General features: G+C 39.2%; 1 protein-coding gene across 1 annotated transcript; it reads left to right on the forward strand.

Moving 5' to 3' along the window:
* Positions 1 to 10,722: 10,722 nt before the first annotated feature.
* On the forward strand, positions 10,723 to 24,119 carry LOC129755765 (uncharacterized oxidoreductase SSP0419-like). Its single transcript, XM_055752404.1, has 5 exons — positions 10,723 to 11,294; positions 11,361 to 11,433; positions 11,493 to 11,679; positions 11,736 to 11,858; positions 23,936 to 24,119. Exons 1-5 carry the CDS (start codon positions 10,767 to 10,769, stop codon positions 24,015 to 24,017), a joined length of 993 nt encoding a protein of 330 aa, XP_055608379.1. The 5' UTR covers positions 10,723 to 10,766; the 3' UTR covers positions 24,018 to 24,119.
* The last annotated feature ends 2,274 nt before the right edge of the window (positions 24,120 to 26,393 follow it).

Genomic DNA, 26,393 nt, shown 5'->3' on the forward strand with positions numbered 1-26,393 from the left:
TTAACATTTTGAAACTAGATTTTTACTAACAGAAAACCATTTAAAATGCAAACCAAATTTCGTCAATTTGATACCTACTTAATAAATAGGCTTTTAAGCGTAGAAAACAGTTTCAAAAAATATCAAAGACTAAGTTATTGACGATAATGTGGAAAAAATTATTGATGGTAAAAATTACCCCGGTGATCAAAGTTACCCCGTTTTAAGGTACTATTTACGGAGAATTTCTTCCCTTATGTCTATGTCACTTATAATTTTTTTTAATTTTCGTATTTCTTCGTATTTTGTGAATTACAATGTCTTCGAATTATATCATTATTATTTGTTGTGGGCCGCTGTTCGTTGTGACTGCGCCGGAACATGCCGCCACCCTTGAAATGTCCATTTCAACAGCATCTCGATTGGAAGGAACAGCCGTCGATTTCGGTGTTCACGATGCGAACTGCGATGTTGACCAGGACGATTACTCGTCGTTGTCGTCGTCGGAACCAATCTCGCTGTTTGGAGCCAAAAGTGGAGCAGCGGCCGGAAGTGTCGATGGAGCCTGAAGATCAATTGTGGGGGATGGTTGGGGAGTGCAGCTCGGAGCGGAAGGCTGACGCTCGGATTCCGTAACTGTGGAAGATTCGGAGGCTTTACAATGTGGGAGCGGGCACATTTTGCGGATTGAGCAAAGGTGGATTTGGTTTCCTTCACACAGCACGTCTGCAAATCTGCCACACGCATTGTCGCCAACAATCGTCTTCAGGACTCGAGCGATGGGCCATTTCGTCGGAGGTAAGTTGTTGTCTTCAACCAGAACCATGTCACCAATGGCTAGATTTGGGTGCCATTTTTGGAGACGCTGTAGAGTGGGCAAGTATTCGACGTACCAGAGATCCCAAAGCGTTTGGAGAACACGCTGTTGGTCTTGTCAGCGGGACAGGTGATTGGGGGTAGTGAGGTAAGGTTTGGTTCGGAAAGAGCTAGGATTGGACCACCGATTAGGAAATGACCTGGAGTTAGAGCCCCGAGGTCTGAGGGATCGTTGGAACGGGGAGTAAGCGGTCGGAAGTTGAGGCACGCTTCTATTTGTGCGACCGTAGTGGTCACTTCGTCTTGCATCTGAAGGACATCAAGAGTCACGCGTAGAAGGTGATGGTTCACGGGTCTAACGCAAGCTTCCCACAACGCTCCAAATGTGGGTGAGCGTGGTGGGATGAAATGGAAGGCGATTCCCACTCGGGCTGTTGTTCTGGCAATCTCGGACTGATGCCGTTGCGACAGGAAGAGAACACGAAGTTCTCCCAACTGGTTCTTGGCGCCTATGAAATTCGTGCCATTGTCGCAGTAGATTTCTGATGGAGCTTCCGAGAGCCGTTTCAGCGCTGTGATGAAAGCGTTGGATGTAAGGCTCATTACCAGTTCGAGATGTGCGGCCTTGGTAACCATGCAAACGAAGACGCAAATATACGATTTGATTGGGCACTGTTTACGAGGAGGTTTCAAGTACACCGGACCCATGGAAGCGATGGTGTAACGCGTACAGCAGGAAGATGTGCCATAGCTTACTGAGCGAACCCGTTTTGTTGTGGAAACAGACTATGCTTTGGTGGCCTGTATTACCGGCTTTATTTGGACCATCTGTTGGCCAGTAACGACGACGAACTGCTACCAATAGATGCGAAGGTCCTGCGTGAAGCGTTTCTTCATGGGCGTCGAGGAAGAAAGGATCCGTGATAAAATGCTTCTTCGGAATGAGATTCAGAAGTGACAACTCTGCCGAACGCATCTCGGAAGGTACCAAAAATCCTACGGTGCGTGCTGAATGTTCCAATAACTTACAGGTATTCATGAAACGCTTGCAAAGTGCGATGATTCGAAGTAGGCGGTAGTAACTATCAGAATAGCCCAACGCTTCTCAGGTCCAGGACTCTTGATGAGTGCAAACTGCGGAAATAGGAACGGATTTCCTTTTCTCGGTGTCTACTTCTGGCGACGGCTGGGTTTTCCAGGAATACGCAGTCGCAGGCCAATGTTGAGGAGGACGAAGCAGCCATTTCGGACCATTCCACCACAATTCATTGCCAACGATGGATTCTGGAGTTAAACCACGAGAAATGTGGTCAGCCAGATTCAAGGCCGTGCGAACGGGGAGGGGTTTAGGGGTTTAACCCCCCCCCCCCATGGAGATTTTTTTCCAAGTAAAATTTTCAGTTCAAGAAATGAATTTACCGTAGTAACGGGAAACTTCTAGAGCCCAAAAGCTACTTAAAAGTAAGTGTTGATAAACATGTCAGAAAATTAGCTCGCCTCCGGCGGAATTAAGTCTTATATTACTCTAGGCCTAGGGCATTGCATTTTACGAGACTGTATGGCGTTCAGAAACTGAAACAAATTTTTATTTTAAAACTTTCTGTATTAAAACTCAAATGTTGACACTTAAAAACCTTACCTCATCTTTGAAATGGGGTTTCTTTAAGAAGTGTTACTAAACAAGTTCAGAATTTGAAATCTTATCATTTACTTCTTACGATACTCAACAGAATCAGTAAATATCATCTGAAACCTAGTATCCATTACTTCGTTAATTCTAAACAACCGAGTATATCATTTCAAATCTCATGCTGATATGGAAAATTCTTCGATATCCATATCACCCTAAATTCTTTTTTGTAATTCTTTTTCTTCTGAATGCTCAACTCCACTTTCTATTACACAAGTCCACAAAATTCCCATTTTTTCGAGGTGCAAACAATTTGAGAACTTTTTTTCTATCAGTTTATTTAAAATAACTTTTTAAAATAGAATCATGAATGAAAATTTAAAATTTAAAATAAAGGTTCAAGTACAATGATCAACGTTCCAGGGGACCGCAAGTTATTTTGATTTTTGCAAAAATAACGTTACAGAATTTTCTTTGTTAGCTTTTCCCCATTCTGTAATGTGGAGGAATTTTACAAATTGTTAAAGGAATTTTAAACCAAACTGAATTCTTAAAAAAAAAAAATTTCGATGACTTTAAAGGGATATCTAAATTAGAAGTTGAAGTTTTGAAGTCTACAAAATATTTGTTAAATGAAATAAAACCTTCTAAAGCTTTCTTTAGTAACATCTGAACTACTTCTAGTGATATCTTTTCAAATTTCCAAATATTGCATAATTTAAGTTTTAAGCATCACTGTCTATCTGGAAATAGCTTATCTAGGCAAAATATTAATGCATTATTGAATGGAGGACAATAATTCAAATTCAGAATCATGTCTTTAATGTAGGTTTGTTGGTTCATCAGTTAACAACGATTGATTTCACTTAAATCTGATTCATTTTTTTACTCATAGAAGCCATATCATCAAAACTAGACAAAATCTGATAAAAAAATTGAAATAATTTCTTTCTACAATGTTAAAAAAAACTATCTTTTCATCTCCATATTTTGCAATTACTTATAAACAAATTTACCAGGTTTTGTAGTCCTTCTTCTATTTTTTTTTAAAGTTACGTTCTTTGTTTAATCTTTAGAACCTAATAATCTAAATTTTTAATCAGAAGAATTTTCTTCTATTAAGCATCTGCTTTGTCTATCCGTCATTTAATTTCAATCTTTAATTCTTCTATCAAGAATTTTCGTAGTATCAAGTTCACCGCAATGCCATTAAACTTTCATAAAAATAATAATCAACGGTGACTATTCGTTAAAAAGAAAAAAGAAGAACATTGTTTATACTTTTTGTCCTTGGTAGGATCCAATTTTTCAATTGACGGTGACAAAATATTCAGCGCTTGAAATTATAAACTATAAAACTTGCGTTTCATATCCTCAATTTTATTTTTATCGGTTTCTTATAAATTTTTCTAGAAACAAAATTTCGCAACCTATATTTGTCAGTATAAGCTTTCAATGATGAATTGAACATGCCTTTCTTAACTGGAAGATTTTTAATATAATTTGTAATCTGACTTGGATCACTGGCAGCCTTGAAGTAAAATTTAATCTATATATATAAAAAGCAATTTCTGTGGGTTTGTTTGTTTGTTTGTTTGTTTGTTTGTTTGTTTGTTTGTTTGTCCTCTATAGAATTAGCCGTCTTAAGAGCTAGAGATCTGAAATTTGGCATGGATGCTCATTAGGACCAGGAATGATGAAAAATGTTTTCAGATTATCGGATGACCCCTTCTGAAGGGGGTCGTCCATACAAGACAAATATTGTATTCGCGTTATTGACGTTATTTTTCGTCGGATCGTGATGAAAATTTGTACATGGGGATTTTGAGAGATGGGAAATCGATTTCAGGTATTGAATTTTGGGTCAGGGGTCGGCAAAAGGGGTCGTCCATATTAACTTTTCAATAGTTTTGTGTTATTGACGTTAGTGTACGTCAGATTGTAATAAAAATTGGATGTTTTTAGGGACCGGTAATAGATTGCTGATATCAAATTTTGTGTAAGGGGCCAGCCAAAGGGGTCGTCCATATTCACTGTTCACTTTTTTGTGATATTGACGTTATTATACATCGGATTCAGATGAAAATTTGAACACGAGAATTTTGAGTAACAAACAATCAATTTCAGGTATCGAATTCCGTTTAAGGGGCCGGCAAAAGGGGTCGTCCATATCATCTTTTCAATATCTTTGTGATATTGACGTTATTATTCATCAGATTGAGAAGTAAATTTGCACTCGGATATTTTTAGGGACACGCAATTGATTGCCAGTATTAAACTTTGTGTAAGGGACCATCCAAAGGGGTCATCCATATTACCTGTTCGCTTTTTTGCGATATTGACGTTAATCTACATCGGATTGAGATGAAATTTGCACATAGGAATTATTAAGGACGAACAATTGGTTCCAATTATCCAATTTTGGGTAAGGGGTCGGCCAAAGGGGTCGTCCACATTAACTATTCACTGCTTTTTTTGCGATATTGACGTTATTATGGAATGCATTGGTTTGAAAATTTGCACACGGGAGTTTTGAGGAAAGGGCAATCGATTTTAGAGATCAAAGTTCGTAAAAGAGGCCAACCATCGAGTCGAAATTCCTACATGGGGGTTGGGACGGTCAATCGATTTCTGATTTTAATATTTGTATCAAACGACAAAAAAGGGGGTCTTCCTTATTAACTACTAGCTGACCCGTTGTGCTTTGCTACACCTTCCGAAAATAAATGTAATTTGTAAAAACTTATTCAAATTCAGATTTTAGAGAGCATTTTTTTAAATCAAACCTCATCATACTTCAGAACCAACAACTTTGAAATGACAGCTGCAGTTGTAGTTCTGAATTGCAATTCAAAGATGGTATATATTATTTACTGAAATTTGATCTCTAAACTCGTTTTTCAAGATTTGAAATTTGTACTCTGTACCCAAAAAAAACCTTTTTAAATATGGTCCCTTCTTTGAAAAGCTCTTTATCTTAAATTTCCATGGGAGCTCTCCCATCTTTTCCAATTTTGTCCCCCACTGCTTGAAGATGGTAGGCAAATTTAACCGGCCTGAGACCCAAGCAGCACTTATCATGGTAATGAAAAATATATTAAATTAGTTATGTATTAGATACAGTGCAAATTTCTTTATTTTTAAAATAAATTTACTGCGGCAAAAATATGAATATTTAAAAAAATATCAGTTGCATCACTTAATAAGTTCTCAGCGTTTTTTTTATTTTCTCTTTGAAAGTCAAATATTCAAAAATGTTGGCAAAAACAAATTTCTTAATTTACTTTTGTCCCGTATATTGGGGCAAGTGTCAATGCAATGCTTATTTACAGATGCGTCAGAGTAATGGCTTAAAATGGATTTAATACGAATTCCTGTTTTATTTTCTATCAAGTTTCACTGATATATCTGCAGTATTCCTGCAGAATAAATTTATGTTTGTTACTCCACTTTTAACGAATGCTGTTCAAAGGGAATGACCTTCATTTACAAAGACATTTAAAATTTTCAATATTCGCTTCAGTTTCAACATTCGGAATACCCTTTCTGATCTTTCCAACATATTGAATAATTTTGAAGATGAATTTCTTAAAATTTCGACGTTTACCCTTGTCCCACCGTGTAAGTTTACAGGAGGAAATATTGTTTTGACCACTTTAACGGTATACTAAAAAATTTTCGTAAAAATTTTGCTTCCAGTTGAATATCAGTTCTAAAGTCTCGCTTTTCAAAAACGAAGCGTATAAAAAGTCTCTTTTATGCAGCCATGTAACAAAAAAACACTTTTCATGTTAAGTACGTACTTGAATTGGTATGTAAGCAAAAAGTACGATGGTTTTTTTTCAGAATTATTTAAAATAAAAAGCTCCCATTTTCATTTCTAAATTCGTTTCAGTTGTGTTTTTTGGCTGAAGTAACAATTTCTAGAAGAAAACATAATTTTTATTTTTTTTTTTAACAGAAAAAGTTGAACGTTTGAACATGTTCTCATGTTCCTTAAATGAAAAGTCGAATGCTGCCTACATTAACACGAACTAAATATGGAAGTATTTTTGCAAATCTTTCAATTGGTTTTGATTCGATTGATAAAATACCAATCCGTGTCACATCTAGGCGTCATTTATTACCACGTGCAATTAAGCAAGAAAAAAACACATCTAGGTTGCATATCGCTCCCACGTGCATAAGAAATAAAGGTACTTGGTTGAGAAAACGGCGCCTGATTGTTGAATTTTTCCAGCGATCAATGAACAGTATGCTTTAGTTACTATCCACTTGCGACGACGTCGTTTGCTTGACCTTAGAGACGAAAAACAAACCCCTCAAATAAAAGAAAATCTCACAAAATGGATGCCATGACTTTTCAATTACAGTTTTGACAAAACAAAATGTAGGTATATGTTTTAATCGATCGGCAAAATGTCAACCTGGGTCACATCTAGGCGTCATTCATAACCATGTGCTGTACAAATGAGCTTGAAATTGAGTAGAAAAAAAATTACATCAAGGCTTCATATCGCCACCCCTTGCATTGAAAATATGCTTGGTTGAGAAATACGCGCCAAAATATTCTCACTGATCAGTATGCTATGCCATCGTTACTATCCTTTTGCGACGTTGGCTCGACGCCTCGACCTTGGAGACGAAAAACAAACCGCCCAAAGGAAGAAAAATCTCGAGAAAATGTATGTCATGACTTTAATTTGTTCCGAAAAACTACAAATTTAGTATGGAAGCCCCCCTTCCCTTAAGTCGGATGGAGTTTTGACTATTACAGAAACCATCCCCGGCCTCAAAAACCCTCAGATGCCAATTTTGACGATGATCGGTTCTGTAGTTTCCGAGTCTATAGGGAACAGACAGACAGACAAACATTCATTTTTATATATATAGATTAAATTTGTTTTTGCCATAATTACGTGAGTTTGCATCGCATCGAGACAAAAATTCATATACGGGGTTGTTTTGATTCCTGTTTTCAAATTTAGTAGCAAACGACAGAAAAAGTGATCGTACACATAACGTGTTAAACATTTTTACAACTTTTACTTACAATGCATTCGGAAATGCATCTGGAAAATACCTGGCAATTGACATTCATTCAAACTGTTCATGACATATTTTTAATTGAAAGCGAAACGGGTTTCTTATGGGATCAGCTAGTAAATTATATAAAATTAAATTGAATTACCAACTATGTGTTTTGAAGAAATTATCTCAAGTTCAATAGTTTCAATTCAATTTAATTCGAATTCATTTTCTGGTGTTTCGAAAGCATTGATTCCAATTTTATTTAGTTCATAAACCGCGTAAAACTTATTTTCAAGCAAATCTCTAATAGGGATCATCATTTTGAATAATTTATTTAAGGGGGGGGGGGGGGGTAGGGTCTAACGGGTAAAAAAAACACCATTTTCTAGAGCTATCGTTCAAACAAATGTATTCTATTTTTTTGCATTATACAAAGCATTGTTAAAAGAACATTTAGCAATTTTTTCGTAGAAAAATACTGAAAAATGAGCCGGTGACGGAGCACTTTCGAGGATGCCTTTTAGAAAACAGGGTTTGCAGTGGATACTGTATCATAGCATATTTTTAATAGATGTTTTTCTGGACCCCAACGTTTTTATTTAACTTAAAAAAAATTATGAAATTTTTGTGGCTGTTTGAAGTAAAAACTACGATTTTTCACGAAGAAATCCGCCATTTTTTATCTGGAAAATCTCCCCAAAGTATAAAAAACAAAAGAAAAACGTTGGGGTCTGGTATTTGATATGTAGAAAATATGTTCCAAATTTGAAAAGAATCGGATAAGTAGTTTTCAAATGACGATGTCCCCGCACTTTAAAAATGTGCTTTCGAGATAAACGCGTTTGAAGTTTCTGCTCTTGCTTTCTTGCAGTATTAGATAGGAGGAGATAAAGGCCTATAATTTCTACAGTTTTGCTTCAATTGACTTGAAAATTTGACACAACATTCTTGAAATGTTTTACAATAAGAAAATAAACAAAAAATCAATTTTTTATAGTGTTAGACCAATCATCGGACCAACTAATCCAAGCGGATCGAACAAGCTGCAGATATGCGACAGGATATTTCGCTTGGTCGAAGGGACGTCTGGCCATTCAGGAACTTTGAACAGGAGCTCATCGGAGGTAAGCTTCCAAAATATGCAGAGTGCTTTGATTGGAGATGAACAATCAAGTTCCAAAACGGAGGCCTGTTCTCGAAGTTCTGCTGGAAACTGCTCAACTACTTCTGCAACGTTGGATGCGTATTTGCAGAGAGGAAAACGCATGACGTCGTCAACGTAGAAACCTTGTTAGACTACGGGAACTGCTGTTGGAAACTTGTGGGCTTCATCGTCGGCTATTTGCTGCAGACATCGTGTTGCCAGGTACGGTGCGGTGGTGGTGCCATAGGTTACTGTCGTGAGCTCGTACGTACGAAGTGGTTCCGATGAAAATTCACGCCAGAGAATCCGCGGATAAGCCCGATCTTCCTCTGCTACCCAGATTTGGCGGTACATTTTCGTCACGTCAGCTGTTACGACAACAGGATGCATCCGAAACCGTAGAATGATCGAAATCATGTCATCCTGAACAGTTGGACCCTTCAGCAGCAAGTCGTTGAGGCTAAAACATTGGTTTTGCAGGAACCGTCGAACACTTGAGAAAAACTGTCCGGCTTGAAAACAGCATGATGTGGCAAATAGAAATGACGACCCGGAGCATCCTCGACAGCATCAACCAATTTCATATGTCCATGCGCAAGATATTCGGACATAAACGAGGAATATTGTGCCTTGAGATCGAAATTCTGCTCAAGACGTTTTTCGAGGCAGTAGAATCGACGTGTTGCGATAGCACGCGAATTTCCCAGCTGACCGATGAGTTCCGCTTTTTTGGGCAGACTAACGATGTATCACCCGGAATCATCCCTGCGGGTTGTTGATTCGAAGTGGTTCACACAAAGGCGCTCCTCAACTGACAACGTAGAATTTGTCTGGCACATTTCAAGCTCCCAAAATCTGCTAACGCTCTGCTCAAGATCGTGGAACGTCGACAGGTTACAATGGACCCGAACTCGCTGTCGTGAAAACCTAATACAAGCCAACCAAACACCAAATTCTGGAGCATCGGCTTTCCATCACCAAGTTTAGAGTGACCGCTTCGCAAGAGCTCGCAGAAAACCCGTGCACCAATCACCAATCACCATATCGATGGGACCACGCGTAGCAAACGATGGATCGGCGAGACGAATGTTCTCCGAAATGGCCCAGCCGTTAACATCGATGGTGCAAGTTGGAAGATCGCTGGTCACCTTATCACCTCCAGCCTAAATTTGAAGTCAAAAAGATATCTTCAATTGATGTTCTGGCTTTTCAAAAATGGTCATGTTTTGTAGTGGATGACGCTTGGCGACGAATGTGTTAAACCAGTCCTTGATCACTTCTTTGGATTGCTTTGTAAATGATTTTCGGAAAACTTTCTACATTTTATTTCTTATCATTCATGCTACAGTCGCTCTAAGTCACAAGGCCCATACAAATAAAAGCATAAAACACACAAATGATGCTACAATTCCAACTCTGAAAAGTGCAGTTTTAAATACGGCACCTGCGACTCATTGCAGTTGATCACTGATTGAATGGAATGAAATTTTTTTAAATGTATATTCCTCACACAATAATCTTAATTTTAAAGGTTCCATGGTTTGAAGTAATTTATTTTTTAGAAGGAACGACTGTAAGTGAAAGTTTAATGAGAGAGAGCTGACAGTTTTTAATTGACGCCAAGTATATTATCAATGTTCGCATTGTGTTGTTCATCATTTTTAACAAAGCTCTTATTTAACGCGGTTCAGCTCAATAATGAATGGCAAGAAATTTTCAACAGCTCAAACCAGAATTAGCATAGAAACGAGGGAAAGCTTACTAAACCGGTATTCGAAATTACATGTATTCTCAAAGGATATCCAACTGGATCTGCCGGCTGGTTCTTAGTCTCGGTGAAACGGTACCTGCATTACAATACATTTTTCCGTCTAGCCCCCCTATGGAAAGTGGGAGTTGTAGAACCACAATCATTGACTAATTCGCCACCGGCATGGAACCGGCATTCGGCGGCCGGCGGGACAAGTTCACAATCGATAACGTTTGACGCGACGACGTCATAAATATGCAATTACAGTCATTGATCACACGGCGCAATCATTGTAACCATAAGCATATCGCACTTGCATCTCTGTAAGGCGCTCGGAGAGCATATGAAATGCATCTAGCGGCTAAGCTTCAGTCGACAGCGATCGGTCGGTGAATTAAGTTAAGTAGCGCGCGACGATGGATCAGGCCTATTTGAAACCGGAGGATGGCGGCTATGTGGCCGCTAGTTCTGACTTTGGTCCTCCGATCAATCGAGCCCGGATAGTCCTGATGATTACGCTAAGGATATTCCTGATGATTCCTGCCCTAGTTGGGGATCTTTTTCGGGAGCTCATTTGGTGCCCTCGAAAATCTGTCCGTGGTCAGGTAGTGCTGGTGACCGGTGGAGGAAATGGTCTGGGTCGGGGAATCTGTGAAAGGTTAGCCCGGGAAGGATGTAAGGTAGCTGTGGCCGACATTGACTTTGTTGGAGCAAAACGCACTGCCAAGAAGATACAAAATGAAGGCGCCGAAGCAGAAGCCTTCAAAGTGGATGTTTCGGATTTCCAATCGATTGTCGGCTTGAGGAAAGAAATCGAGCAGAAATTTGGTCCTGTCGATATTTTGGTGAACAATGCTGCGCTTTTGGGTGTTGCAAATTGTTCCGATGGAACGGAAGAAGACGTTCAACGGATCATCGATGTGAATTTGACTTCACATTTTTGGGTAGGCCACTGGAAAAGTGTTCAAATGAGAATCTTGAAGTGCAACTTACAGATGCTTTCGTTTTAGACCATTCGAGTTTTTAAACCGGGAATGATCGAACGAAAACGTGGTCACATCGTTGCTATAAGCTCAGTTTTTGGTAAGGTGAAAATTAAAAAAAGACCTTAAAAAGGTTATAATTTTAACAAATTTTCTAAGGACTTGTGGCAACATTTCGGGGGACCATCTACACTGCCACCAAATTCGGTGTCCGTGGATTGATGAGAAGTTTGCACGAAGAGTTGGATTTCCTTGGGCAGAGTCATCAGGTGCAGACAACGTGTGCTTACCCTTCATTCATGGCCACCAGGAAGGAGCTGGTTGAAATATTGAAAGGACATTTTGGGTAAATAAGACATTTGGAGGGTTTGGATGGTTTTTTTAAATTGTGTGTTATTACAGCATCAGTGTCAATCCAATAACGCCTGAACATGCAGCTAATATCGTTGTTGATGGAATGCTCCGGAACGATTCCGAAATAATGGTGGGCAGAGTCATGGATTGTTGGTTGATACGGATAATGCAGTAAGTATTTGTCTTGTTGTTTGTTTATGTAGATGATTATCAACAATATTTATTGAGTTTAATCTATTGAATCCGTTACATAATGAACGCTATCAGTTTAAAATCTGTGAATCACATTGAGCGCACGAGCCAGTTCATGTTTACTGGGAATCTTATAAATATGTTTAAGAACACGACACTTAGCGTTCTTACTTAACGGAAAAGGGTTTAAAAATTACTCTGTTTGTCAACCGGTTTCTGGCTTGATGTTGCCTATCTACAGGACGATGTCCGACTGATTACTTGAGGAAAATTATCTTAGCAATTTCCTACTCTGCTGATGTATGCGTTGATGTCTCATCATCCGAACTTTTGGTTGACCAGGTTGAAAAGGGAACATTCAATGATGAACACAGTCTCTCAATCGTTTAGGTGTCCAGGATTGTGTACGCACTTTTTCAATTTTACGTTGACCCAGCGAAATTCTGTTGAGTTTGGTAGCCACGCTTGATTAATTAATTCTTTTTATTTTCAAAGGCATACTTATGCTCTTTGAGTCGTACTTAAATTTGATATGTGCAACTCTTGCAAGGAATTTTGTCAACTCTGGATCACTTCTCTTCTACACCAACAAATCAGACTGTACTCCAATCATTAACATCCTTGGAGGTGAAATTATCGGTATAAGATTCTATGCCGGACCGGCATAAACAAGCTTTCTAATAACTGGCGTTGTCTTCCCAGCGCAACTGCATTGCTAAAAGAAACCAAATAAAACATATCCACTTATCCTATCACAAGACAAAGCAGGACGGAAACAGTCAGTGTGTGTATGTGAACCGGCATGCATTAGAAAAAAAAATCATTGACGACAAAAAACCACCAGCCAAGATCAGACCAACATGTGTGACCAACATCTATTTGCTAAGTGTAAGTGAATCTCGTTTTTAAGCTTTTTTGCCTTGAGAGCATAGGAGATGAAACCTCAAATCTGAATAAAACAGCTTAAATCTGACAAAAAAAAAAAGCTTAAATCTGAGAGATGTGCTCCACACGGATTCTATAGCATTGCAGCCTTGTGCCGGCAACAGAAAACAGTTTCGGTATGAAAGTTTAGTTTCAAAAATCTGGCTCGCGAAACTTTTGACAAAATTTCTTATAAAGGAATTATGTTAGTCTCTATCGCATTGAATTGAATTGACAGAATATTTCTCATAATTTTTCATTTGGCATAAGAAAACTTTCCAGATGAAAAAACATATTTTAAAGTTATGAATGTGTATGAAAACGCCAAAATACATATAGGTGGCGCGAGAAACCCCACATTATGTGACCCATGATTCCCTACAAACCTATGATTTGCTATTTGGAGTGATCGATCTTTTGAAGATCGATTATTTAAACTAAGATTTACAAATTTTTGAAACGATTCTTTGAACTTAAAAAAATAGATTAAATCCATTTAATTTTGGTGTGATTTATCGATCTTTTTGGGTAAGTTGTTATCTCTGGAGATCAAGAAACGAGAGCTATTGTACAAATGTCTACAAGATGAAGTGTGAAGTTATCTTTATACTTATGAGTGTTTGTTTCACAACATTTTGTCAAGAGCTGTAAAAAAAAGTGTCGAAGGCTATGTTGGAGATACCTCAAATTCAAACAATCGGTAGCAGCAAAGTTAGGAACTCAATCAGTCCTGAGAACCAACCTTTCGAAATCGCATTTATTAGAATCAATATCTATGGTTCAATACTTGTGAATTACAAATTATTTAACTCATAATTTTATTCATTTTGCAGGAGCAAATATTTGGAAGATATACAAACGAGAAAATGAACTTTCAAAAACTTATCCCAAGCATATTCCATTGATCGGATCGAACCTCTACGTCCCAAAATATAGATGAATTTGGAATATTTATGTTGTTGGACATTTTTCAACCTTTTAATAACGAACTAGTAATTCTCTACCTTGGAAGCTCTAACAACTTATAATAAACAATCCGATTAACATTCATCATTAAAATCATTAAAATAAAATATAAAACATACATAAATTACAGTTAAAGCTATTGAATTCTCAAATCTTTCATTAGATTGTCAAGCTGAACCTAGTTTCAGGTGCTTTTTAAATTTATATTGAAAATGTTTAAAACCATATGTGAGTAGTAGGCATTGACTTTTGCCAACCACACGCGTTTTTTTCTTCGTCCGCGAAAATTTTATAAAATCCTAAATTAAACATCGGAAAATGGACATAAAATTATCTAAAAGTGTAAAGTAAAGGCTGGGATAAAGTGTCAAAGTATCCACCGGCGAAATCTCGGTGAAAATGATAAAGTTGCTAAACGGGGAGGACAAGATTTTTGTTACCCAATATAAGCCCAAAACGTGTTTTTTTTTTCGTGATCGTCATTTTTTTCCGTAAAATTTGCAGTTTTAATGTTAAAATATAATGCTAAAATCGCCCCGTTAAAAAGTTGTACTAACTGAGGAAAAAAAAGTTTAATATAAAAGAATCCAGTTGAAAATAATAGCAAAGGTGAAGTGTGCTGTATCAGGAAAAAATAGAGGATATGGGAAGAAGCAAATCAGCTTCAGAAACTTCGGTTGCAGTAGGTTCCGATATCAAAACAGCATAAGCCTGGCTCCTGTCAACTGTCGAAGATTACTTTTTTGGTGAGATCCAACTTTTTTTTTACGATTTTAGACTTTTGCATTGCATGATTTTTATTTAGAGCTATTGTACATAAATCATATGATCCTCCCCATGTTCCAGTATCTTTTGCGGTATTTACCACATGGTTGGCCTGGCCGTAGTAATCTCTGCAATGCATATTTAAATGTAACAGAGATTACGTTGAAAAGAAAAATGAAGGACGCAAGTCTTCCATTTTCCAGGATGCTCACATGTTTTGGCTATGTTGGTAAAAGAAGAAGAAGAAGAAGAAGAAGAAAATGTTTAAAACCATATGTGAAGCAAATCAGAAAGGTCCCTTTTGTTATAAATAAGATGGATATTAAAAGGATAAACTTGTTTTAGGGCACAATCAATTCATTTCTTTTTAAAGTTCTTCAAAATGAAGGCATACATCCCCATATTTGTGCTGATCTTTCGTGATGTGTCCAAAAGATATTTCATCGAGGCTTTTTTAATGAGGGTTCACTTGTATGTAGGATTACTTTTTTTGCACACAAACTTATTACTATGCTATGCAGGTTAGCAAGGTAGGAATTATAAAAACTCTCGGGAGCCACTAAGAACCAGTTTCCAACGTTGCGTGTTAAAAAATGACAAAAAGATTTTCTGAGACAGATAAAAAAAGACTAAAATTTGAACGGATATCCATTTTTTGGGAGATTTTTGTAATGAGGAAGAATGACCTTAACCCTCCAAAGCCGTTCGGGTCAATATGACCCGAAGCGCACATTTCAAACATCTTAACCATCATTCCAATATATTGATGAACTGGTAATTTTAACAGACCAAGTATGTTCTATGAAAATAATAATCAAATTAATGCCAATAAACAAAAATTTTAGTTTTCAAAATCGGTTCATTTAGAAATGAAATACAGCTAAGCAAAGCCAAAACTGGATGTCGTTTTTTTAAAGTAAGACTTTTTTCTACCGGAAGATCTGTCATAGCGGTAAAAACTTTCATTGGACCCCAACATATCTATACATTGTCGGATAGATGGATTCTTGACAATTTCAAACATCAATGAAATAATGTAATACAGAAAAGCTGTCAGAAGTTATGAGTATTTTAAAAATAAATTTGATTTTTCGGACTTTTTGCTTACTGAACCAGTTTCTGATAACCTGGTAATACATATCGACTTTATTTTGAAATGTTGAGAAATTAGAATAAATTACCTACACAATGAATATAATATCATCAAAATCGGTTAACATTTATAGCAAGGAGAACGAAATCAAATTACAACTCATATTTCCCCGAAACGGATATTTAGCGAACGGCTTTGGAAGGTTAATGGGTTAAAGCCCTATAAAAAAGAAAAAAGAATGTTTTTTTGTAATCCAAAAGGCTTCCGGATAAAGTTGATATTATATCAGCATCTGCTGGTCAGATGAAAACATCAGACCTTTCTGGCTTTCAGATTTATACTGAAAGCAGAGAAACCAAAAACTATTATTTGAAGCAATTCAATTTTGAATCTACTAACGTACAAAACAAAAGGAGGTGCGGAGAATCCGGTCACATAGCGGCTAGCTGCAGTAAGCCGGCGAAGTGTTTTATTTGCACTGGTGACCATGTTACTGGCAACCCAAGGGGCTCTACCTACCAAAAGGCGCTAGCAGCGATACTATGGGCTTGGAAGTAATCCAAATCAACCTCAATCACTGTCACGAAGCACAACAGCTTCTGCGACAGATGGCGGTGGAATAGAAGCTAGACATAGCGTTAGTAGCAGACCCCTATTATAGAGCTCTGAATGGCACAAATTGGGTGATCCATAGTGCCAATCTGGCCGCAATAGGGGTGACAGGAAAGTTTTCCATACAAGAAGTGGTCACATCGAATGAGGAAGGCTTCGTGGTTGCCAAAGTCAATGAGATCTTCTTCTGTAGCTGCTACGCTCTACCGAGGTAGACCTTGGAGAAGTTTAGCGCTACGATGGATAGGATTATCGAGTTGCTCACAGGCCGAAGCCCCGTTATTATCGCGGGGGATTTCAATGCGTGGGCCCAGGATGGGGTAGTTCCCTTACGAACGCCAGAGGACAGAGTCTACTTGAAGCACTTGCAAGGCTGAATGTGGACCTTGCGAACGTAGGTTATACTAGAACCTACCATGGAGAGGGACGTGAATCCATTATAGATATCATATTTGCTTGTCCCAGATGGACAAATAATTGTAGGATGAGCGAGGACTACACTCATAGCGACCACTTTGCGATCCGATATCGCGCGGGTTAAAGTGCACAGTCAGTCAAAGGAGAGGTAATGACAGGTGAACGACGCTGGAGGACAAAACAATTTGTTCGGAATGTCTTTGTCGAGGTTTTGAAGTGGGAGCAAAATCTGTCTAACTTGTCAGCTGAAAACCTGACGAAAGTACTCACACGTGCTTGTGACGCAGCAATGACAAGGAGAGCTAATCGTAGCAACCCATATCCACCAGTTTATTGGTGGACTGAAAAAATCGCGAATTTGCGTGCCAGCTGCCTTCGCGCTAGACGAAAAATGCAGAGAGCACGAACTCAAATGGAGAGAGACGAGCTAGGCCGCTTTTCAAAAATGCGAAGAGAAACCTACGCAAGGCAATTAAAGATATTAAAAAGGCATGTTGGAAACTTTGTCTTGATGCCAATGACCGACCATGGGACGATGCCTACAGGATAGTCATGACAAAAAAACAAAAGCGGTAGCACACCACCTAAAATGTGCCCCAACAAACTGAGGGAAATAACGAGAGAGCTGTTCCCTCATCATAATATCAATAGCTGGCCGCAAGTCCCGTACGACTGGGATACGAGCGAGGAGGAGTTAATATCGTTGGAAGAACTGCACGACATCGCCAAATCCCTTCAGCTGGAAAAGGCTCCGGGTCCAGATGGTATCCCGAACATTATTACCCCGAATTCAATCAGCACGGTTCGGTCATCTACAGCACCGATCTCTTCGAAGTAGCCGCCGCTTCTTGGGTTTCTGCACTGGGACGCAACGGATTGAGCACTTTGGAGACCTCAGAGCCCCTCGACTCAGTCGCGCAGTTTCCAGCCAGCGTCATCAGCCGTCCCAGCCCTGAGTTCGATCGTGGTAATGAGGCTCTCCAGCCTGCATTCCCAGGCAAGTATTTATTTTCTTCGAGAACATTATCTCTGTGTGATAATATTTTACACCATCACAGACGCTTCGAGAGTTACCAGCATTTATTTCCCGCAAGAGCCTCAGCATTTTCTTCTTGGGATTCAACACCAGGATGCATCGACTTGAGCTTTATGGAGACCCCGGAGCCCTTCGACTCAGTCGCACTGTTTCCTGCCTGCGTCTTCAGTCGTCCTGGCCCTGAGTTCGTTGGAGGTGACGGGGTTCTCCAGGCCTCCTCTCCAGGCAAGTACCAGCTTATGTTAAGAACATGCCCTTCGCGTATCCTGTTTCCACTCTACCACAGATGCACTCCGTCAAATCTTCCGGACCTCGTTAATCCTATGACTTCCTCTGGGCCTCCAGCACCGGGACGCAACGAACTAGGAATTACGGAGACCCCTGAGCCCTTCGACTCAGTCGCGCTGATTCCAGCCAGCGTCAACAGTCGTCCCGGCCCTGAGCTCGTCTGTGGTGAAGGGGTTCTCCAGCCTGCGTTATCTGGCAAGTATTATATCACCGACAGTTCTTCTCCGCCTGATGGAATTTGCCTTTCCAGTGATCATCGTTCCTGTTGTGCTTCTGAATCAGCCGACTCGATTAACATTTACTATCAGAATGTTGGTGGTGTCAATTCTTGCTTGATTGACCGCACTCTATCTAGTCAGGTTATCGGCTCTGATTACGCAGTGTTTCGTTGTGATCGAAGTCCACTCAACAGCAAAAAGTCTACCGGAGGCGGTGTGTTACTTGCCGTTAAATCTAAACTCCCCGCCATGCTTATTGAAGACGATTCTTGGGTTAATCTGGAAATTCTTTGGACCCGCATCGATCTTGGAGATCGGAAACTTTATGTTTGCGTAGTGTACGTGCCTCCTGATCGTTCCAGTGACCTGGTTGTAGCCGATTCTTTTTCACGTTGCCTCTTCAAAGTCAGTTCCATTTGCTCTCCTGAAGATGACATCCTCGTCATCGGCGACTTCAACATGCCTGGCTTGAAATGGTGCTCTTCACAAGGCGGCTTTCTGTTTCCAGATCCTGCGCGTTCTTCTTTCACGGCGCCCTGCAGTGTCTACTTAGATGCCTTAAGCACAGCGACTCTACGTCAGATAAATAACATTGAAAACGAGAACGGCAGGATGCTTGACCTCTGCTTTGTTAACGAAGGGTTCAGGACTCCGACGATCAATTTAGCTCCCGCTCCACTCGTCAAAGCTGTCCTACATCATCCAGCTCTAGTGGTCTCACTCGGTGCCGCTAGGTTATATTCTCCCATTGAGAAAACGTCTTACTATAAAGATTTCAAGAATATGGATTTCGAAGCTATATCGCGGGTTCTGGAATCCATTGAATGAGAAGTCGAGCTCGATCTTTCTGATCCCAACGCAGCTGCAGAGACATTTACGAATATCCTTAGTTACACCATCGATCGCCATGTGCCGAAACGTAACGTAGGTGCTAATCTACGGACTCCGTGGGTCACTAAAGAACTGCGGCAACTCAAGACAGCTAAAAAACGTGCTCTTCGTAATTATAACAAGCACAAGTCGCTCTACGCTCAGAACGAATACCGCAAACTGAACTCGGCATATAAAAAGACCAGTAAGCGCTGCTACCAAAATTATCTTAATCGGCTACAGCGAAACTTCAAGACCAGTCCGAAAAAATTTTGGAAGCACGTAAAAAATCAGCGGAAAGAAATAGGGCTCCCGTCCCACATGTTTCTGGACAACAACACCGCTGATTCCGACCCCGAAATTTGTGAGCTCTTCGCCGGGAAATTCTCAAGCGTCTTTACAACTGAGGGCATTTCTTCAGAGCAACTAACCAGGGCTGTCCGGAATATTTTACCTCTAGGTTCATCTTTGAATGGATTCCTTATTGAAGATGCAGCCATCTTGAAAGCGACAGCAAAGTTGAAAAATTCAACCTCTACGGGCCCGGACGGTATACCAGCAACTTTTTTTAAACGTTTTATGCCACTTTTGCTGACTCCCATCAAATATATTTTTCAATCATCGCTGGACAACGCAATTTTTCCCTCATTGTGGAAGGAAGCTCATATGTTTCCTGTCCACAAAAAAAGGGACAAGCGAGATGTTAGCAACTACCGTGGGATATCAGCTCTATGCGCGATATCCAAACTCTTTGAACTGGTTGTTATGTATCCTATTTTCTCGTTCTGCAAGCCTCACATTTCCAACGACCAGCATGGATTCATGCCGAAACGATCCACAACTACCAACTTACTGAGCTTCACATCTTTCATTCAAGACTGATTTGCCAGGAAGACCCAAACTGACGCCATTTACACTGACCTCTCTGCTGCGTTCGACAAGGTGAACCATGATATTGCTATTGCAAAGCTCGGACGCTTAGGATTCTGTGGATCTCTTCTGGATTGGTTCCGGAGTTATTTAATGGGACGGAAATTATCCGTTCGAACTGGTGAATCCTTCTCCAGGCAATTCCCTGCCCCTTCAGGTGTGCCCCAAGGAAGCCATTTAGGACCGATAATTTCCAGAAATTTGGAAACGGCAGAAGCTGGTTCTGCTGCCCAAACCAGGAAAGCTATCGGGGAACCCATCGGCATACAGGCCAATATGCCTACTGGATACGGTTAGAAAGGTTCTGGAAAAGGTGATCTTGAATCGTATCCAGCAGTACACCGAGTGCGAAAGCGGATTGTCCAACAATCAATTCGGCTTTCGAAAAGGGCGATGCACAGTCGACGCCATTCGAACTGTCATCGAAACGGCTGATAAAGCCAGACTCAAGAAGATAAGAGGGGACCGTTTTTGTGCGGTAGTAACAGTGCGCAACGTCTTCAATAGTGTCAGCTGGGCAGCGATTGCTTCTTCGCTTATGAAAATGAGGGTACCGAAATATCTCTGCAAATTAGTGGAAAGCTATTTCCAGAACATGACGAGCGAAGGATTTCAGGATGTTACAGCGGGAGTACCGCAAGGGTTGATACTGGGCCCGGTTCTGTGGAATATCACGTATGATGAGGTGCTGACATTGAGCCTGCCAGAAGGAGTAAAGTGGATTGGTTTCGCGGACAACGTCGTGGTACTAACCAAGGGTTACTCAACAAAAATCGTCCAGCTAAGAGCTTCAGAGGCTGTAGAAGCGGTAGAGAGCTGGATGCACTCCAAAATTTTGCAGTTGGCTCCCCACAAAACCGGGATGGTCCTGATATCAAACCTGATTTCACCGCAAACAGGCAGGATTACAGTTGGTTCATGCACTATCGAATCAAAGCGTGAGTATGTATGCAAGAAGGTGGCAACAACTTCGGCCGCAGTCACGAGGATAATGGCAAACAACTCGGGGATCCGAAGTAGTAAGCGAAGGATAGTTTTGAGTGGCGAATAAATTTGTGGGTAATCAGTGCATACCGCACCGTTTCGTCGGAAGCTGCATGCGTAATGACCATCTCAGTTTTGTTGGTGGAGGGCTCATATTGCTACGAAAATATAAGCACGCAAAACTCGAGAACACGAGCCAGATATAGCTGCATGGCCAACTGGCAGCAGCTGTGGGACAGCTCAGAAAGAGGAAGGTGGACTCATCGTTTGATCCCAAACATCAAGGAGTGGATGGAGAGAAAGCATGGGGAATGGATTTCTACATGACGCAATTCCTGACTGGTCATGGATGCTTCATGAAGTATCACCACAGGTTCGGACATGCGGCCTCGCTGGTCTGCCTAACATGCGGTGACGTGGACGAGACACCCGAACGCGTGGTATTCTATTGTCCAAGATTTGAAGAGGAACGTGCCAACATATTCGCCGACTGCGGACCAAAAACGACAGCGGACAACATGTTGCAGAAGATGTGTGATGACATCAACACATGGCAGGCAGTCAGTGATGAGCTCGCCCGGATAATGACTGCTTTGCAAAGGAGTTGGAGACTGACGCAAATTGCGATTGACGTAGGATAACGTAGGTTAACTTTACTAAGCTTAAAGAGTCCGAAGCTATGAAATAAAAAATAATCAGCGTAGCCGATGGGACCACAACGTGAAGATGTTCTTGGGTGGTCAGGATGATATTTAATTTAAATATGAATTTCTTTGCGAGTGTTACATAAGTAGCGCATATGCGTAAATTAGGCACCCCCTGCCGAAGTATTGCCTTAGGGCAGGTACCGGTTTGGAAAATTGTCTGAGGCCCCAGATGGAGGATATATGGATGAGTTCATAACGAGTCGACCCATTGTTTCCATGTAAACACAGCACTCGACGTGCATTGGCACCAATTCGTAAAATTCTTTCTTCAAATTTACCATCTGGGTAACCAAAAAAAAGGACCTTTATGACTATAATGACTCAACTTTTCATTTCAAATTATTTGGTTTATTCTGTATAATTCCATTACAACCAGTCCAAAAATCAGACTCGTTTCTGTACCGTCATATCTAAGCAGCAATAAGTTTGTTTAAAGATCCGACAGATGGCATAGTTATTTCCCCCTGTCAGTGAAATATGCAGAAGGCCCTCCAATTAATCAATTGTTGGCATTTGTCATTGCACCACTTAAAAAAAAGCTGAAACTTTCGTTGTAAATATTCTTTATCCTTGATCTGCGTTGAGTAGCTTCAGGTGGTGCAGAAAAAAGGTCCCTGAAGTAGTTTAGGGACACTATCGCTTATACATGGTTCCCGTGATGCGTACACATGATTTATAAGTCAATGTTGTTTGTCAAATGAATGGTTCAAAAGGTCACAAACCCACAATTAGTTGGGATTTTTTATGTTCTTTAAGGAAAAAATATCGTAGTTGATGAAATACACGAAAATAGTTTGAAAAAAAAGCATCTGAAAAATGTGTTTCGTGCACATAATTCAGTGCACTCTTTCTTGCATGTTTTTAAATTCCGTGCACTTTTGCACCTAATTCCGTGCACTCTGAACTTTGCTATTTATCCACAGTTTGTGTTGATTAAATAAATGCGATGGCTTTCTAGCTATAATAAACCTGGTAATAAATATGGTTACACCCCAGCCCCTCCCTTTTAAATACTTAGTGAATGACCCCGAAGAAAAATATAGTAAACGAAGTATTGCGGACTCAACTTTGCATTAACGCTTTGCAACACCAGAAAGTGACGTTTCAACCGAAGAGTGCTGGCATTTTTATTTTTCTTGGGCTGTATAAAGCATAAAATGCTGTAGGGATTTGATAGCATGGTGCGTAAGTTTAATGTCTACAGGATAGCATAAAATTATGTTGGATATAAATAATTTTTCGCATAGAAAAAAAACATTTTTTCAGGAAAATGCACGGAATTATGTGCTGCACGTAATTACCCGCAGTCCCGGTAAATCAAGAACATAAGGTCTGAAATAACCTGTTCGATTGATTTAGCTGAAGCTGAAACTACTAAATTTGTTAAGATTCCTCTTGTCGCCATTTCTTGAACAAAAACATGAACAGTGAGGGAAAAATCACTTTATCCATTTGAGAAATTTTTTTTAAATTTGCAGTTTTAATTGCAATAGTATCTTTCATCTTTAAATTTCTAGTCTGTTTAAAATTGTTGAAAATAGAACGTTACGTACGTTCTTAGCTTTTCGAATCGATCCATCTGATATTGAAACAACGCCTTTCCATTAACTTTTTATTTGATTATTGAAAAAAATATTGATTTTGGAAATTTGAAAATAAAAATATAATGTTTCTTTTAAAACAGATTCAACAAAATGTTTATCGTGATTTTTTGTTTCAAAATCGTATTCCTTAAACGACCGGAAGCTTGAACCACTAGACAGGTCAGCAGCTTATTTTTTCGTTGCCACTACCTACTAATGATTGAATGATTGAATGGATGGATGGGTAGATGAAACAGTTGTTAATCTGAAAGTTGAATAATTGCTAACGATTGCCGCAGTGTCTATGATTTCTGTGGAGGGTAATCACAAGCAAGACGTTTTCTGACGCAGGAATTTAGCAGTGGATATGCAATTTTGATCCTAATCACCTGCAAACGACCATCTTTAACAGCCGGAAGGATGAGTTTGTTTTTTATTCGAAAGGGAAAATTATTCAAACAGCTTCTACAATGTTGCTGGGAGATGATTTTGTGTCGATGGGAACAGGAATATTCCTGTTTTAAAAATAATTGAAATTTAACAAAAATGATAAAAATATGTAGACTACCTATATTAAATGTATAGAAATTGAAAAATTTAAATTTAGCATTGAGTAATTGCAACGCATTTCAAGGTTAACTAATTTCTTTTATTCATTTGCAGATTCCTCCCGAGAAGGATATACCGTCTGGTTATGAAATCAATAATGAGAGATGTCGACATCAATGGAAAACAACTGGCCTAATAAAATTGGTAAAATTATGGTTCAAATCAAATAAAAGCGAAATAAAAGATATAATCTTAGTTTCCTAGCTAAATTTGAAATAAAAATAATTTAAAAACAAAATTTTTAACTGAAATTTGCTTCCCGGTCCTGAGAAAAAATCTTATTTCCTGTTTCGAAGTATCTCGATCAACTTGTTTCAACTGCTGATCAAGTCATTGATCGACAGTGATCGATGCGAAAAACACCCCACGTGGAGACATTTGATTATAAAAAATAATTGGCAGCAACTGGACGCAGTCATGCCCTTAGCTTGACTCGAAGTGCAGCGGTATAATTTCGATCGTTTTAAGTATATTCTAACTAGTAGCTTGCCCAGCCCTAGTCTAGTGCAAGTGTCCTCAAGCACTTCTGAAAAGGGAAAAAAATTGATACAGGTTTACTATCCTGGGGTGAGATAAAGCACCTAATTGTTAATTGCAATTGTGTGAGCAAAAATTTGAGGTTATTCACTTCGAGCGCTCCAGCTATTCTTGGTTGCGAATGAAATTGTACATTCAACTGATGGGTTATCTAACTGTTCTAGGAACATCTCACTACTTTGTTGAAGTATGAAAAGGTAGGATTAAATCAAGTTTCACGCAACCATTCTAACTATCAGTTCCGTGCAGGGAGTTATGAAATTTTTGAGGTTGTTTTTCGTTATGTCCTAAATCAATAAAAGAAAAAAAAAAAGATTTTTTTTTCTTAAACTGAACACAAAATTGTTTGTTAACCATCAAGGGGCGTCCAAAAAACTTTCTAATAAGGGCATATGGTCGATTTCAAAAGATCGTTTAATGACATTAAGTTTGTTTGAGATTTGGTCACCATTCCGTCCCGTTTATTGTCATAAATGTTGTGGTTATGCATAATTTGTACTGCATATTTATTTTTCAGAGCTAAACAGGCCCGTCAAAGGGCTCTTCAATTATGGAGGCGAGGATAGGCTCAGTGATTTTAGCGAGAAGCTTTATTTAGGACTGAATTTAAACTTAAATAATATTAAAAATAAATCCTCTGTTATCTTTGGTGTACAAGAACTTTTTTCTTATTACTTAAGCTAAAAATCAGGTTAAAAAGTTATTTTTAACACATATAATATTGATCATTGATCATTTTGTGGAGTCGCGCGCGGGAGCTCAAGCAGTTCGGTTCGTTTTTTGGTTGCTCCTTACTAATACGTGGTGCTCGGTAGTTCGATGAAATAAATCTGTTGAAGTTCGAGTGCTCAGAAAGAAAACGAAAATTGTAGTGTATCTGAAAAGTTAACCGTTGGTTTTAATCAGGAAATGGAAGCTTTTTTTTTGGAAGAAATTGGAGTTCGTGTGCAGAAAACAAAGGGCTTTTCAATGAAGAAAAAATTGCATCAAGTAAACCCGTTATCGAATTGATGCTCATCTTGACTGATTGCAAATTAATCCATTCACTGTTTTTTTTTTGTAATGTGCTTCTTCGTGTTGTTGTAGAAATATCCAGAAAATGTGAATGTTATCGAAAATTCCGAAAAGTAATTGAATCGGGACCTGCTGAAAGCAATTTAAGCCAAATCACGAGTCGCTAAACGTGTCCGAACATGTCTCCCCGATGCGCAACGTGGCCATACGCGAAATAAATCAAAGCAAGCTTTGAGTGGCAGAAGGTGACCTATGCGGGATTTGCGTTTCTGCTCTAAGTTGAAACTTTGGATATGGCATTTTGCATCGAGTGCTCGATGAGTATTTTCGCGTGTGTTTGAAAAAAAAAATGCGAAGTTGATGAGGTTGAAGCAGAATTTGTTTGATAGCAAGAATTTTGAAAATGGTTTGCAGCTTGTATAATGCAAAATGAGTTGTATATTTGAATGGGAAGAAAATGCAAACCTGCAAGTCATGGGAAAAGCTCAAAATGATTTTCAGAAAGATAAGTCACTCGCTCGTGTGATGATTCGCTGTTTTGGAAGACAGAAATTTTCAAAGCATTTATCCGAATTTTATCAGTAATGGGCTATATTCATATGCGCTAGAATTGAATAGTTTGAAAATTGAATATTTATGTGCGCGAGCTAAAATTAAATTTAGTGAAATGACAAATCAGTGCGACAGATGCAATCTGGTTGAACTTTTTACTTTATTTGAGCTCAATCGAAGAAAAAATTTTCAAGGAGTGTTAATTTTTTTAAAAGATAAGTTATTATAAGATTCTAAACTAATTTCGTGGTGGTGATAAGATCATTCTGTTTGATTGATAAAACAGAGGTATCGTGCGTGATGAAACGTATCAGTGTAAGCGCTGCCTACTTGGATTAGTCAACTAACGCGGGATGCACCTGCACGGTTTGTGGTCGTATAGTTATAGGTACGTGTCCAGCTACAATAA

The sequence above is a fragment of the Uranotaenia lowii genome, chromosome 3, assembly GCF_029784155.1.
Source record: "Uranotaenia lowii strain MFRU-FL chromosome 3, ASM2978415v1, whole genome shotgun sequence".
Lineage (NCBI taxonomy): Eukaryota > Metazoa > Arthropoda > Insecta > Diptera > Culicidae > Uranotaenia > Uranotaenia lowii.